Raw genomic sequence first — 14,303 nt, forward strand, 5'->3', positions numbered from 1 at the left:
TTAAAAATTATAATGTAAGCCTACTTGTGAACTGTAATTGTAGCAGAATGAATGCATACCGTCACTGTTTGTATAGTGGAATATGAAGGCTGTGATGTGAGACTAGCACTCGAGTTGTTGTGAATTCAATTGAAGTTGTGTCTTAAAATCTTCTCAGCGCTAAGTTGTTCTTTCATTTCAGTATTGATTCATTGACACACTCAACCTTATTTCATGCAAGGGCCCGCAGAACATGAAGCTGCCGTTTACAGGTTTAATTTAGTTTATAAAAAGGCACAACAAAATAATTGTAAAAATGTTTTAAAGGTGCTATATGTAGGAATAGGCCATCTGTTGAATTCATACTCCAACATATAGGGGCAGCATATCACCAAGGTAACCGCTAACTGGTGCTAACTGTATTCTATTCTGACTGTAGCTGCCCTTAGCTTGTTAGCTCGGTTAGCCGTGGAGCTAGTTGGACTACTGGGGGAGTCTTGGTTTTTATACCGCTATCACAGGAGCACTGGAGCGTTTTCAGGCCCAGAGCTAGCTGGTTAGCATTCTAACAATATCTCTGCAACACAGTAGGCCTACATAGATGTCTTGACATAACGGCAAACTGATTTGTCTTCACCGTCTGTTGATCATTTTAGTTTATTTTTGAATGTTTTGAACTAAAATTCTTACATATTGCACCTTTTTTAAAGAATGGATAAAATATTAACTTTGTGAATGTCTCAGTAGTTAATCTGAGTTTTTACCATTTCAATAGTTAAATTAGTTTTCACTTCAAACTGACCAAGTCTTTGGAAACTACTCACCCTTTTTAACTTTTACAATGTTCTTGTGTTCAATTTCTTAGTTTTTCAGGGTCCAATGTCGAGAAAAATTCCACTTAATTTAAATGACAAAGTACGTCTTTCCCTACTAAATAGACTCAGAAACATTTTTTTCATCCATTATTCATACTCGCATTTAAAAATGTTATTACATTTAAACACATTTGATCAGATCTGCTCAAATGTCATGCCAGAAGGTTTGATATCAGATCCCATCAGTGCATCTCAATAAGCGAGGGACGCACTTTTAAAATGTCAGTGCAAAAAAGAAAATATGTATAACTGCTCGTGTCCCCAATAAATACGTACAGAAGATAGAAGACACGTTCACACTTGTATTTAGCTTGTTCCAGTGCTTCCTGCACCTTCAGAGGACTCTTAGTAGACCATATTCATACGGCGGCCATTTTCCTCTGACATCACGTGATGGGCGTGAAGCTCAGTTGTTGTTCTGCTTTGTTCAAGGTTATAAGTCGTATAAATGTAGGGAATCTACACAAATTGCTATCATTTCGCACTTCCTGATTTATCAGCAACTAAAAAGACAAAAAGAAATTCACAACAGCCAACGTTAGCATTCAGCCACTTCCTAACTGAGATTAGCTAATGTTTGATTGTGTTACACAACACTAAAGGTGTGAAGTAATTCTGAAAAATCAACGTAGCTTCATATTAGACATTTATTTAAGCCTGGAGGTTAAATGCACTGGCTGTAGCTAATGAAACAGTAATGTTAGCGAGGAAGGGGTGGAATGCTAACGTTAGCTAATGGGTTATCAAATATGTTGTTTTACCTGGAAATATGGCCCGATAATATACATTTTCACCATCCGCTGTCTTTTCAGCTGTTGATGAGCCGAGAAGTGATGAAATGATAACAATTTGACAGATTTCCTACGTTTAATACGAGTTGCACCCTGGAACACAGTAGTGTAACAGTGTCCCAAGAGGAAAATGGCCGCCATGTGAATATGGTCTATTACTACTGAAACGATTAGTTGAATAATCCTGTAGTTGATAAACAGAAAATTAATTAATAACTATTCTGATAATAAATTATTTGAGTCTCTGATCAAGCAAAACACGGTGTACACTCACTAGTTACCGTTTCACGGATGTGAGGATTTTCTGCTTTTGTCTTTTGGAAGGCTAGTTGAACAAAACAGCCACCTTCTGAGAAATAAACAAGACATTTTTCACCGTTTTCTGCCATTTTAAGAACCGACCAATTAATCACTTGGAAAAGTAATCAGTAGAGGAATCGTGTGTACCATGCTCTCAGTTCATCATTTTTTGTGTTTCTTTGTAGCGTTCTCTGAGGTAGAAACTGTCTCTGCGTATCCTCAGCATCTCCATCCCTGTTTAACATCCTCAGTTGTGTTTTTTTTGCCAGAAGATGATTCACAGCAGTTTGTAATGCTAATGTGTTCTGTCACTCTGCTGTCGAGTCTGTTCTAATCCAGTAATAATCTCAATAAGCTGGTAGTCACGGCTACGGAGACACAACAGCACCAAACCAAACGATGAACTCCTGAACTTGTTGTGGTTTCACGGCACTCAAAGAATGTTCTGTTTATTCTGCTGTGATGTTGGAGGTAGAAGATATTTTAGAGTTTCAATTTATTGCTTAGAGGTCGTATGGGATCATAGAAGACTGTTGTATCTTGAGTCCAATAAAAAAAAAACCTGTGCAATAACAACTCATGTCTTGTTGTTGTCCCGTTGTTTTCTATAGGTAGCAGTGATAGTGAATGGACCGAGGTGCAGCTGCAGACATTCAGAGCAGCTGAGAGGGGACGTGGTTTAGTCCATGACCGCCATCTAATGGAGCAAACCAGAAAAAACACACAGATCTTAAATAGATTTTTTCCTGCCACATCATACAGTATATTCTTTGAATAGAAATAATATAAATTACAGAAATGTTATATAATGAAAGTCAAAGTCAAATCGGTGAGCATAATTTCTACAACAGTTGTTGTTTTACTAAATGAGTTTTACTTAATTATTTTATTAAGAACTACACTTTTATAATAAAACATAGACAAAATTTATACTTTAGAAATATTAGTAGGCAATAAATGAAGCATTAAAGAAAAAATAAAAAGTCATTTAAATAGGGTCTAAAGGCATAAAGAGTTTGTCAAAGATCTCAAGTCTTCTGGTGGTTTAAAAAAGACAACATGACTGGTTGCTCTATTTAACACATCGTAGTCAAGAATTGTGTCGGGTGCTTTTGGAAAACGAGAGAAAAAGGTGATTCCAAAGGCAATCCAGAAAAAGGAAATATCACGAAACGAGGAAGGTGATTTGTTCCAGATATGCAGAGCATAAAAACGGAATTCTGCTTCTCAATGTTTAGTTTTTATCCTGGGAGTGTAAGCAGAGCAGTCATCTGAAAGGTGTTGGCGGTTCATACCAGAGCAGCAGATCAGAAATGTATTATTGGCCGTAAACCATTTAGTGCTCTACAGTATAAACCAACAGTTAAAGCAAACTCTCTGACAAACAGCCAGTGTAAAGATCAGAGAACTGGAGAGATGTCATGCGCTCTCGTGGTCTCAGTTAGCACTCAAGCAGCAGTGTCCTAAGTCACCTGCAGCAGCTCGATCAACTCTGAAGGGACACCTGTACAGCAATTGGGCCCAATGAAGATACCAAAGCGTGAGCGCTCTAAATCCTGCTGATACGTAAGTCTTCTTTTTCTTTGCCTCCCAAAAAAGTCTTCATGTTTATCTTTTAAAGAAAATCGTAGTGCATTCGATGACTGGTTTGTTCAGTACCCCTACTCAGTGTTAGCATGAGCCCTTTCTCACCTGGTGATGTTGTTATAAAAATGTGTGCTGTCTGCATAATTATGGGAAAACATTTCGTTAACAATAATGTGAGTTAGTGGGAGCGTGTAGATTTTGAACACGATTACTCGTAATTACCATTCAACACAAAATTGTGCAGCAAAATGCGATTAATTCAGTTAGTTCAAATTCAGCAGATTATCTTAAAAAAAGAAAAAAAAGAGGGTTGTTGATGAGATGGTGTGCTTTTAAGATTTTCATTTTTCAAATGCTCATTGAGGAAGAAAAAAACAAAACATCAGCAGGTTATAGTGCCTAGTATTTTATTTTCCTGAAGACAAATTTCGTACAATAAAACATTCCATCACAATCCAAATGAAAGTCCAACCCAAGAGAATTCACCTGCTATGTAAACCTGTGATCCTGGTTTTAAACATTTGCTGTCAAGAACAATTCTCTCCCAAAGCCAGAAACCAGGAATCCTTCCTTTTTCTTCATGGCTTTCCTGTGTGCGGCCTAGAAGGTGTACACTGGCTCCATCATTACTTAACCCTTCAGTGTAGAAGGTGCAGCTCCAGAATTTGCCTCTTAATCACATTATGGGCTTTGCTCCTTGTTTTTCCAGCTTTGGAAGAGAGCGGCTCAGGTGACACCTTGATCACAGGATTAACTAGAAAGCAACCTCCACTCAAGTCCCAAAATGTCCCCACACATCAGGTACGCAAACACTCCCAATGAATACAAAAACCAGCAAAATATTCTAGTAGCCACTGTCTCTAAATAACTAAGTTTAAACGTGATGAGAAAATAAACCAAGTTATACTGTAATGCTTTAGTAATTGTTAGTTGGCTATTGAAACAACATGAAAGCATGGTTACTTATATTACACCACTTCCCAACACCTCTGCCGACCTAACGCTGAGACGACTATGTAGCATATGAGTGCAAACACTTACTGAGCATGCACTTGTTTACCTGTAGAATATGCAGTTATTGAAGCAGACACTGCAGCTGTCATTACTACTCATCCTGCTGCCTTTGTCCCGTCTATCAACAGTATGTTTTAACCCTTTAAATACTGTTTCTGTTTGAGGTAAATTCAGCCAGACTTTTTCTTTTAGCCTTGCCACAGAAGGAAACCGTCACATAATTAAAACTACAAAAGCCATAACAAAAAGAGCTGTTCCTCCACCGGACTATACACTTACACATTATAATCTTTTTTTTTACACTATGGATCCGTCTATAATTGCTGCCACAATCCTCTATCTGTATTAGCATTTTCTGAGAGAGAAAATTTACAGTATCGCACATTCTCTGCAAACAGAGCCTAAAGTGACTCAGTCCCCGTCATCTCAGCGCCCAACAGGAGCTCTTGTATTGCTTTAACATGGTCAGCGAGTGACCATCTGCAAGGTCGCATAGTCCTCAATTACATTAAAATAATCTAGTGGTGTCACAACATCAACAGATATTGGATATGGTGCATGATCAGCGAACTGCTAGAACACAGCGATGAAGGCTTTTTATCCCTTTACCTGGCTGATAACACAAGTAGGATTTGTTTTAAATTTGACTGGAATAATCATCAAAACATTAGCACGAGTATCAGCATCACTTCTGAACTGCAGTCGTCAGAACAGTGTGAAAAGCGGCCCTGAAGCCTGAATGCAACATGGACATTATGCACCTGCTTGAGCTTTGTGCAGCTCCATCTAGCCTGCAGACCCTGAACTCCTTCAGCCTTTGGAGCCACTTTGGCGAGCATGCCAAGGATTTCTATTCATAGTTCCTGTCTTTTTTTTAAGGTTGCATGTGTGCCAGTCCGTGGCCAGTGGCAGTGGATGAGATGGGAAATTAATTTACAGTCTCAGCCCCTCAGATCCCTTTGACTCTTATCGAGTGTATCACCAAATATCAGCAGTGCCATAAAAGAACGTGTGGTTGTGGATTTCTCCATAATGATGAGATGGGCACTAATAAAAAGACCATTACATGACCAATCTTCTTTTCCAATTTGTACATACTTAACACTATTATATACCATAGAAATATATAAATATTATAAAATGTCTCTTTTTATATACGATGAGCAAGCATAGACATGCTACTTGATTCCAAGCTCTGTTTCTGCTCTAGTCATAAAATCAGTGGATTGCAGGATAGAGAAGGTTTTAGCAACTTTGTGTAGGCGTGTGTGTAAAAAACCTGAACAGGAGGTCAGATTGTGGCTCTTTAAGCTGTGTATCTTATCTTGTAAATTTAGAACTTCTCAAATATGTGGCAAAGAGGTGAAAATAAAAACGAATGGGGTCTGAATCTGAGCTTGGAACTGTGCAACAGTCACATCTGAAGCTAAGTGAGGCCAGTTAGGTAAGGGATACTTCCCTTTTCACAATTTATTGTCTGTTCTGGACACACTCCCTCCACGGTCAGCTCGACTTGAAGGGTAAACCATACAGCTGCGGGACGGTCGAGCGATGAGTGTGTGCAGGGGAGTGGTGACCATCACGATGGTGGGGCGTTCTGGTTCTGGTATATGGATGCCTTGTCTTTCAACAGGTCCAGACATAGATGACAGCTCCAGCTCCCTGAGTGCCAAAATAACAGAAAATATGTTAATGTTGTTTAAAGATGTTTGTCCATGAGCCGACAGCAGGCGCTACAGTACACCAAAACCCTTTCCACGCTGGAAAAAACCCCACTAACATCTGGCTTTCGTCTTCAGTGGGAAAGGGTACAGTCAGCATTCATTCCAGAGTAGAAAGACTCCAGTAATCACAGGTGTTTATCGGCTACAGCTCTGATGGGCAGTGATGGAAACGTGACGGACGGGTGGACACGCTAATTTCCGCCCCTTTTCAGGTGCAATGCTATGAAGCGTGCTGATATTCCTGACGTTAGCGCTTGAATACTTTTCAATCAAAGAGAGTTTAAGGTAAGAGATATAAAACAGTTAGCACTGTAACGTTAGCCATGTTCACATGGACAATATTTCTTCATTCTGACTGACAAGTACTGCATATACATGCAAATATTTGGTGCAAAAATGATGCAACTGATTTATGAGGGATCCTACCAATAAGGCTGAATATCTAACTTGAACCTGCATACTTATTTTCTACTGAACAAAGTGTGCATCAAATTTCTGGTCAGATTCGTAATTTTCTTGATTTATTCTTTGATCAATAATAGCTTTTTGAAATAATACTACATTTGAGAACTATTTTCATCTTTTGTTAAATGAAGAGGCTACCAAGGATGTAGAATCAATACAAACAGTTGGTACCAACACATCAAGTGTTGTTAATCAACACAAGTGGACGAAGCTATCTGACTCAAAGCTTATTTGGTGCCTTGTGCTGCGGGTTTTCTTTCTCTTTCTCTGAGCCTTACAAACAAATGACAAGCCACAATGATCACACATTTTGCTACTGTTACATTTCTTTTCTCAGTTTTTTTAACATTTAAGTAGACCACATGTGGTGAACTTACCCTCTGGTGGTTCAGACATGGGTGGGTTGAGACAATACATGTGATAGCCTCTATCGCAGTCATCACAGAACAGAAGCTGGTCCTGCCGGAAATGTGACAACAAGAACACTTAATGACTCAGACTTTAGCCCAAAATAGATAAATACAACATCCGAATGTGGGTAAACTCACATCATTCTCTGAAGTGCCGCACATGTTGCAGCACTTGCACTCTATGCACTGCCAGCGGTACGTCTTCACGGCGGCCATCATTACGGGAGTGAATTGCAGGCAGGAGGGGTGGCCTGTGGGTTTAATGATGTTTATTACTTCACATCTCAGGAGTTTTTTTTCCTATTGCTGCTCTATTCATCTTTCTCTAACGCACCTGAACGTCCGCAGTCAGAGCAGGACACCAGCTCTTCTGACTGGCCCGTCTTGTGATTGGTTTTAGAGTCTCCCAGGCAGAAGTCACAGTAATTATTTGGCAACGCAATACCATCTGGGCCTTTCTTTGGAGCTGAGAAACGAGATAAAAACACCCAGAGAATGTCAGTGTTCAGCTCTATGTTTAACTGTGAAATCTCTGCAACGGTGGATCATCTCTTACTTTTCGGCTCATCGGGCAGCGGCAGGGCAGGCTCAGGAATTTCTATTTCTTCCTTCTCCTCACCCTCCTCCTCAGCCAGGTGGGAGTGGGCGTAGTGATAGCTCAGGCCGGGACGGTTCTTGTAGCGCTTCCCACAGACTGCCACCAAAACCAGAAAACACAACATGTATGAAAACAAAGAATACATTAGTCAAGCCCAGGGTGTGCAGAGTAAAGGGGGGGACTCATGGAAAGGTGGACTCGATCTTTTTGATGCTATTGTGCATTTTTACTTCTGACCATAAGATATTAATAGCACAGCTGAGCGTCATTTCTATTGTCCAGATTTTTGTATTTAGTGGCTTTCATGATGACACAAGGACTTTAGTTGGAGCTGTTGGACTCACTAAATTCTCTGAAAATGTCTACCAGAGCCCTACAGTTTTCAGCTTCAGATAGGATTTTATATACTGTACAAGATCAGGCTCCAGGATATCCATAATGACTTTTCCTAGACTTCAAAGCCCATACAGACAAAGCTGATAATCTTATTTTATATGTTCAGATAATTAGATCTGGGGCTTTAAATTTTCCAGCTCTGAAACCGGCTCCTCGGCTCTGCATGACGCTGCCGGCTTGAAGCTACTTTAGCTGCTACTAGCACAGCTCTCTCCGACTGAACTGTTAGCAGCCGAGTTGCATCGCGGGTAATGTGGCGCGAGGTTTTGACAAGGAAGAGGAATGTGTAAAGTAAATAAAGACATATATACATCTCTGGTTCTGCTGCATTTTGATCTTTTTTTAACAGTCTAATAATATACGGAGGTACAATTTCACACACTTTTATAACAGCAGGAAAATCAGTTTTAAGACCAAACACATTTATGTGATATCCTGCTTTTTGTTTAACATCTGGATCACCACACAGACATGATATATGAAGAATGATGAAGACGTTTGGGAGTATTAAGAACATGCTATGAGACAATCACGTGCATCCTCACGACGATCTCTGTGGTAGCCATGTATTTAAGATAAGATGTTCCACACATCTGCAGTTAGTAAATGAGACGCTGGTTAACTGCAGAGGTGTGTGACCTTTACAACAACTGTTTTCACTTCTCCATTTAAGACGAGCACTGCCACAGCAGAGTTTGACTCATGACTACACTCCATGGAAATTAACTAATAAATAATGCACTTGAGTGTACACGACCTCTGTTTCTGATCTGAATTTATAGTCTATTAATCAGTGGGGAGAGAAGCCAGTGGGATCATGTAAGGAGGATTTACTGGCTTTAAGGAGGACAAAGATGCAGCTGTGTCGTTTGCCACCGGGGTGTGTGAGGTTTGTCATAAGATAACACCCAAAGACAAAGTACTTCTTCTTTCACTTCCATGCTTTCTCCCTTTTTCACTTCCTCAAAAGGCTTTTCTCTTCAAGGACTATTTGGGACAATTTTCTCCAGGGCATCACAGCAACATCGCTAAAGACAGAGTCAGATGGCCACATGCCAGGTGATTGTGTGCAGTGGCAGAAAGATATTAAAAATACTCCCTCAAAAGCTTAAACAGGCATCAAACTGACTCAAAACCAAAGCAGCTGATCACTCTAAAACAAGGAACGTGAACTGAGACTTCAGGGGTTCAGAGGTGGTGGTGAGGAGTAAAAGGGAAAAAAGGCAAGGAAATAAAACTAATTCAGTCCAATTGCACACATTAAGTAGCGAGACAAAAGATGAAGCACAGAGTGAGAAAAACAGCAGCAGGCTCCGGCGTCTAGCTTATCTAAACCTGGAGGACGTTCAGGGCCAGAGTGAGGGAAAAAATTACTTTCATGGGCCACAGCTTATATTTGTAAGCCAAAACAGTTCATATCTTTGGCAGATTACATTGAACTGGGGATGTAAAATAACATCTTGACCTACTCTAAATCTAGTTAATCACATTTAAGTAAATTGTGCCGAACAAAACAGTCATCCTATGAACTGAACTACACAGAGAGCAAATCTACTTGACAGAAAATAACAACAGGCAGTGAGGACAAAAGACAAAGCAGACTGGAGTAAAAATGAATGAGAGAAATATACCTCGTTCAGAAGGTTTTGAAATATGCTTTTGTTTGATAGTGTCTGAAAGAGAGATGGAGAAAAGAGAGAACAGGCAGAGACTCAGAGAAATAGGCTCATAGACCGACAGAGGATCAGTCAGTCGGCGCCACCCTACTGAGAGCTGCAGCTGAAAGTGAAAATGCTTTACAAAAGAGGAACAAACACATCAAGCAGTACAGAAACACAGTCTGACAACACCCAAGAAGTGGAAGAAACAACCCCACTCTACCAATGGAAAGATTGAAATTGAAATGTATGATATCCTAATGACAAACAAAAAAAAATACAGACTAGCTTTACAAATATCAGTATTTGGATCGTAACAAAAAGCAGAGAGACGATGGTTTACATTAAGAGAAAGGGAAGAGGATGAAAAAGGAAGCGATAAAGACTTTCCTGATAAGTTTACAAACGCTACAGCGGTTAACATCTGTAGTGACACTCTACTCAGACCCAAGGTCACATGCTCTACTCTCCCCCATCAGGACTCACTGTCACAGGCGTACGGCTTGTCTCTGTCCTCCAGTGCAGCTGTGTCCAGCTTCTTCCTGGTGCTGCCCACTCCTCGACCCTGAGCACAGAGACATAAGTAGAGTCAACACACACACTCACTCAGCTGGGATTAGGCCTGCAACTAACAATTATTGTCATTGTCACCTGACTATTATTTTCACAATTGGTTAGTCTATAAAACGTCAAAATCGTGAAAAATGTTCATCATAATTTCCCAGAGCTCAAAATAAAATCTTCTTCTGTCCAATCAACATTTGCAGTCCAAGTCATATAAGGCTGCAGTTTTAGCAACTATGAGGCAAAGAAAGATGATTACCTGCATTGGAAGCACAACAAAATATAACATTTTTAATTGCAAGCCTGCAGCTGGACCCTTCCCTTACCTTCCCCTTCCCTTTGCCTCTTCTTTTAGGCGTGTCTTCCTCATAGTCTTCATCGTCCAGGTCGTCCAGGTAGTCGTCTGGCTCGAGGATTCTCTATGTTGAGGAAATGACGCAATTAGAAAAAGTAGGCAAATACTTGGTAGCCAAATCATTTTCTTGACTCCTTATGCTCTAAACAAGAACCTTTCTGATCCGAGTAGCGGGGTTGATGCCTCCGGTGTAGTCACTCTGGTTCGAATCGTCCTCGGACCCTCGGATCTCTGCAGGCGTCCGTTTTTCCAACGAGTCGCCCTTCAGCAAGGCCTCCAGGCTGCTGCCATCCGCTGACAACACAGCATCTTTCTTCAGTCCTACATCTGCCTCTATAAATACGACACAGAGTAGTTAAGACAAAAGCAAAAAAGCAAAACACTCATTAAAAAGTGATGACGTCTTGCAGTTTTTCTGGAAAGTTTAATATTCTATAGTTTTTTCTTTGAACGTTGACCTGTTATTCCAGATGATGTGCTGGTACCTGACTTGACAGGTGGGAAGATAAGCCGAGGGTCCTCTGGAGGATGACATCGCCGTTTCTTCCTCCACCTCCTGGACGGGTAGGTGTAGAGCTGCCCTGGAGCCATGCCTGAGGGATGTCAGAACAGATCCATCTACATAAAACTGAACCTATTTTAATACAGAGCTTGACAGATTTTTGACAACCTAATGGGAAAGAAAATCTACATCCGTTTCCTCAAAATGGCATTTGGCTTGCTCACATAAGAGGGTACTTTTAACTGCGATTGATTTAAATTACTTCAGTTCATTGAAAAGTTTGTGTGCTGTATTTGACTCTTTTTTGCATTAATTTAGGTGTTTTTATCTTCATATTGTTTTTTTAAGCTCTTTCACAAAATTTACAAACTCGGAAGACAAGATGGTGATATGAAAGATGCTCAAAAGCCATCTTCAGCTACAGTGAGGCTCAAAACTCACCATCTTTGCATTGCATATGTGAACATTTGTACATATCCCTCATCTTTCATCCATTCAGTAACTCTGAAATAACACTTTGAGACTAATACATTTCAACTGCAGAACCTGTGGTCCAGAATCGATTCTTAGCCACTAAAAACATTTTAAAAATGATCATGTCAGGAGGATTACAGTGCACTCTGTGGCACACTTCATGTTTTTATGACTCACCTGGTCCCCTGTGTCTCTTCTCCATCCAAATGTAGCAGTTGCTCTGAGCTACACCTGTCTGAGAGTCGATGAACGGCATACGAACGCTCCTCTCAGCACACAGCCTGGCATTGTAGTTGTGACACTGCTCCATGGCATCCCTGTAGTACTGCTCTCCCAACCTGACACAACAAAACCAAAGCCAGATGCAGAGTATTTAGTCTTCAAACTTTCAACCCCCTCTATCAGTTTAGTTTAAGGCCTGCCGTCTTTCTCCGATGGGGCCGCCACCTTAGAAAAACAGCACACACAATCGCAGACAATGTCTTTGTACTTCAGACTAAATCATTAGTGTGAGTGCAACAGCAGGTGCTCTTTTGTTGGTGCATCAACAACAGAGAGCTCGTGCACAAGCGTGCTGTGTTTTCAACATAAATACACTCAAATAGTGCTGTGTGCTTATTGCCTTTCAGGAAAGCTAAGGACTGCATCTCCTGAGACTAACAGTTCTTGGTTCTTTAAATCCCTGAGTGGCGAGGAAAAGAGGGAATAAAAACAAATCTTCTCATCAGATGCAACAGCACAGTTGATACTTGACGAGAGAGCTGCAAGTATACCGTCTAGTTGTATAAAGGTTTGAAGCAGCTGTTAAACTTATAACAACAGATATTGTAATATAATAACTCAGAGATAATAACTGCATGATGCTGTGAACCTACTAAACTAAACTATACATCCAAACAAGCATGTTAAATACTATTTTTAATATTTCATGAATATTACTTCCTAGACAACATGCAGTTAATGACATGGCCAAAAGTGACACAGCAATGGGGAAGTCCAAAAAGCAAAGTTTAGCAGAAACTTGTACATCCAGCAAGATGTCTGCTAAGTTTAATCGTTTCCATATGTTACCATGGATACTAGGGGCCTGTAATTACCGTAAAACACCTAACATCAACCACCTGAGCACCGACACAAGGTGAAAGACGGAAACGGGACGTTTCGGTACAAACGGGTACAGCTCATTAAAACTTTTAACTACACACTCCCAAAGAGTTACTATGAGACGTAGACATGTGGTAGCTACAGCTGCTATAACCCCGGGGTCTCAACACGAGAGGAGTGGTCTTCAAGGCCAGTCTTTCATTCATTCTCAACTAATGTCTGGCCGGTCGCCACGGCACGCCAGCCTGCGCTAACAACCACAACCCCACTCTCTTTAGCCCGTTAGCGTGCGAGCCACCTAGCTGCTCTACTTCACTGACGGTAGCGCCGCGGTAGCCGTTTGGTCAGAAAGACACAACAAGTGACCATATTATCTGTAGAAATACATGTATCACCAAAATGACGCATGTTCTATTAGACAGACTCGTGATTCATGTTTCAGAAACGTCATCTGCGTGACTGCTAACTTAGACTTCCATTCCAGGATGTGAACACACACGACGGTCCGACAACGTTGGCTAACCTTACTAAGTCAGTGGAAATGTTGCTAAGCTAGCTACAGACACGGTCAGCGACCGTATGGTCACACAGCCGCAGTGAAGTGACCGCTGTGTGTGTCAAGTAGCCAGGTGTAAGGTGTGTAGAAAAGTCCAACACTTACAGTTTGACAACATTCTCAACAACAGCTGCCATCTTGCTTTATTACACGGGGAAAGTAGCTGCGGGTTCTGTGTGCCCTCCGCGAGGACTTGAAGGCAGGCAGGGCAGGAACCTGACACCGGGCGCCCTCTAGTGGTGGCGTTGTCCCATTGCTAGATATTTCATCATAGACCTCTGCAAGTCTTTCTACTAAAATGATATTTTCTGCAACTCATGAAGCTGTAGGATAAATTAGCCCTCATCATTTTAATCTGTGGCCGACTTTTTATTTATTTTCTACAAGGTTTGCAGGTGAGTATAAACCAATAACCTCTGTCAGTACCATAACATAGGCGCAAAGCTGGGCATTAATGGACAGGTAAATAAACAAAACAGAAGGTAATAACAGATCAAATCATATTTTCACCTTCTCTTAATTAATTATTATGTAGTAACAATTACTGACTAATAACTTAGCATTTTATTTGCAATACAGCCCTTACATTATGTAAAAAAAAAAAAAAGACACTAACATAGCATATGCCTGCACCTTTGACTGCATTATATTCTTAATAAAAGTCAACTTCATTTATTCTAAGTGCTGTATCGTAGGCAACTGGACTTGTTTCAGTTTCTTGAAGACATTTCACCTCTCATCCAAGAGGCTTCTTCAGTTCTAACTGGTGGGGAGACGTTTGCAGGCTTTTAATTTGTGTGTGAGAGTGTCCTTACAGAGTCGTTAGGGCTACTTGTGGGTTGTTGACCCAGCTGGCCTTCATGTGGGTTGCTAGGGCTAGGTGAGCCCAGGTGTTGAACAGACTTTAAAAGCCTGCTCCCCTCTAGTTAAGTATGAACTGAAGAAGCCTCT

General features: G+C 40.7%; 1 protein-coding gene across 3 annotated transcripts; it reads right to left on the minus strand.

The window, feature by feature from the left end:
• Positions 1-3,922: 3,922 nt before the first annotated feature.
• dpf2 (double PHD fingers 2) lies at positions 3,923-13,525 on the minus strand. Of its 3 annotated transcripts, XM_073479130.1 has the most exons (12): positions 13,458-13,525; positions 11,870-12,030; positions 11,202-11,309; positions 10,871-11,049; positions 10,688-10,780; positions 10,284-10,362; positions 9,771-9,812; positions 7,702-7,839; positions 7,480-7,611; positions 7,284-7,396; positions 7,113-7,194; positions 3,923-6,208 (listed from the first exon to the last, which is right to left on the minus strand). In XM_073479130.1, exons 1-12 carry the CDS (start codon positions 13,487-13,489, stop codon positions 6,126-6,128), a joined length of 1,242 nt encoding a protein of 413 aa, XP_073335231.1. In that variant the 5' UTR covers positions 13,490-13,525; the 3' UTR covers positions 3,923-6,125. The 3 variants fall into 3 exon arrangements, with proteins under 3 accessions (XP_073335231.1, XP_073335230.1, XP_073335229.1); XM_073479129.1 differs by lacking the exon at positions 9,771-9,812; XM_073479128.1 differs by lacking the exon at positions 9,771-9,812 and having other exon boundaries at positions 11,175-11,309.
• Between the last annotated feature and the right edge of the window lie 778 nt (positions 13,526-14,303).

The sequence above is a fragment of the Pagrus major genome, chromosome 13, assembly GCF_040436345.1.
Source record: "Pagrus major chromosome 13, Pma_NU_1.0".
Classification (NCBI taxonomy): Eukaryota; Metazoa; Chordata; class Actinopteri; order Spariformes; family Sparidae; genus Pagrus; species Pagrus major.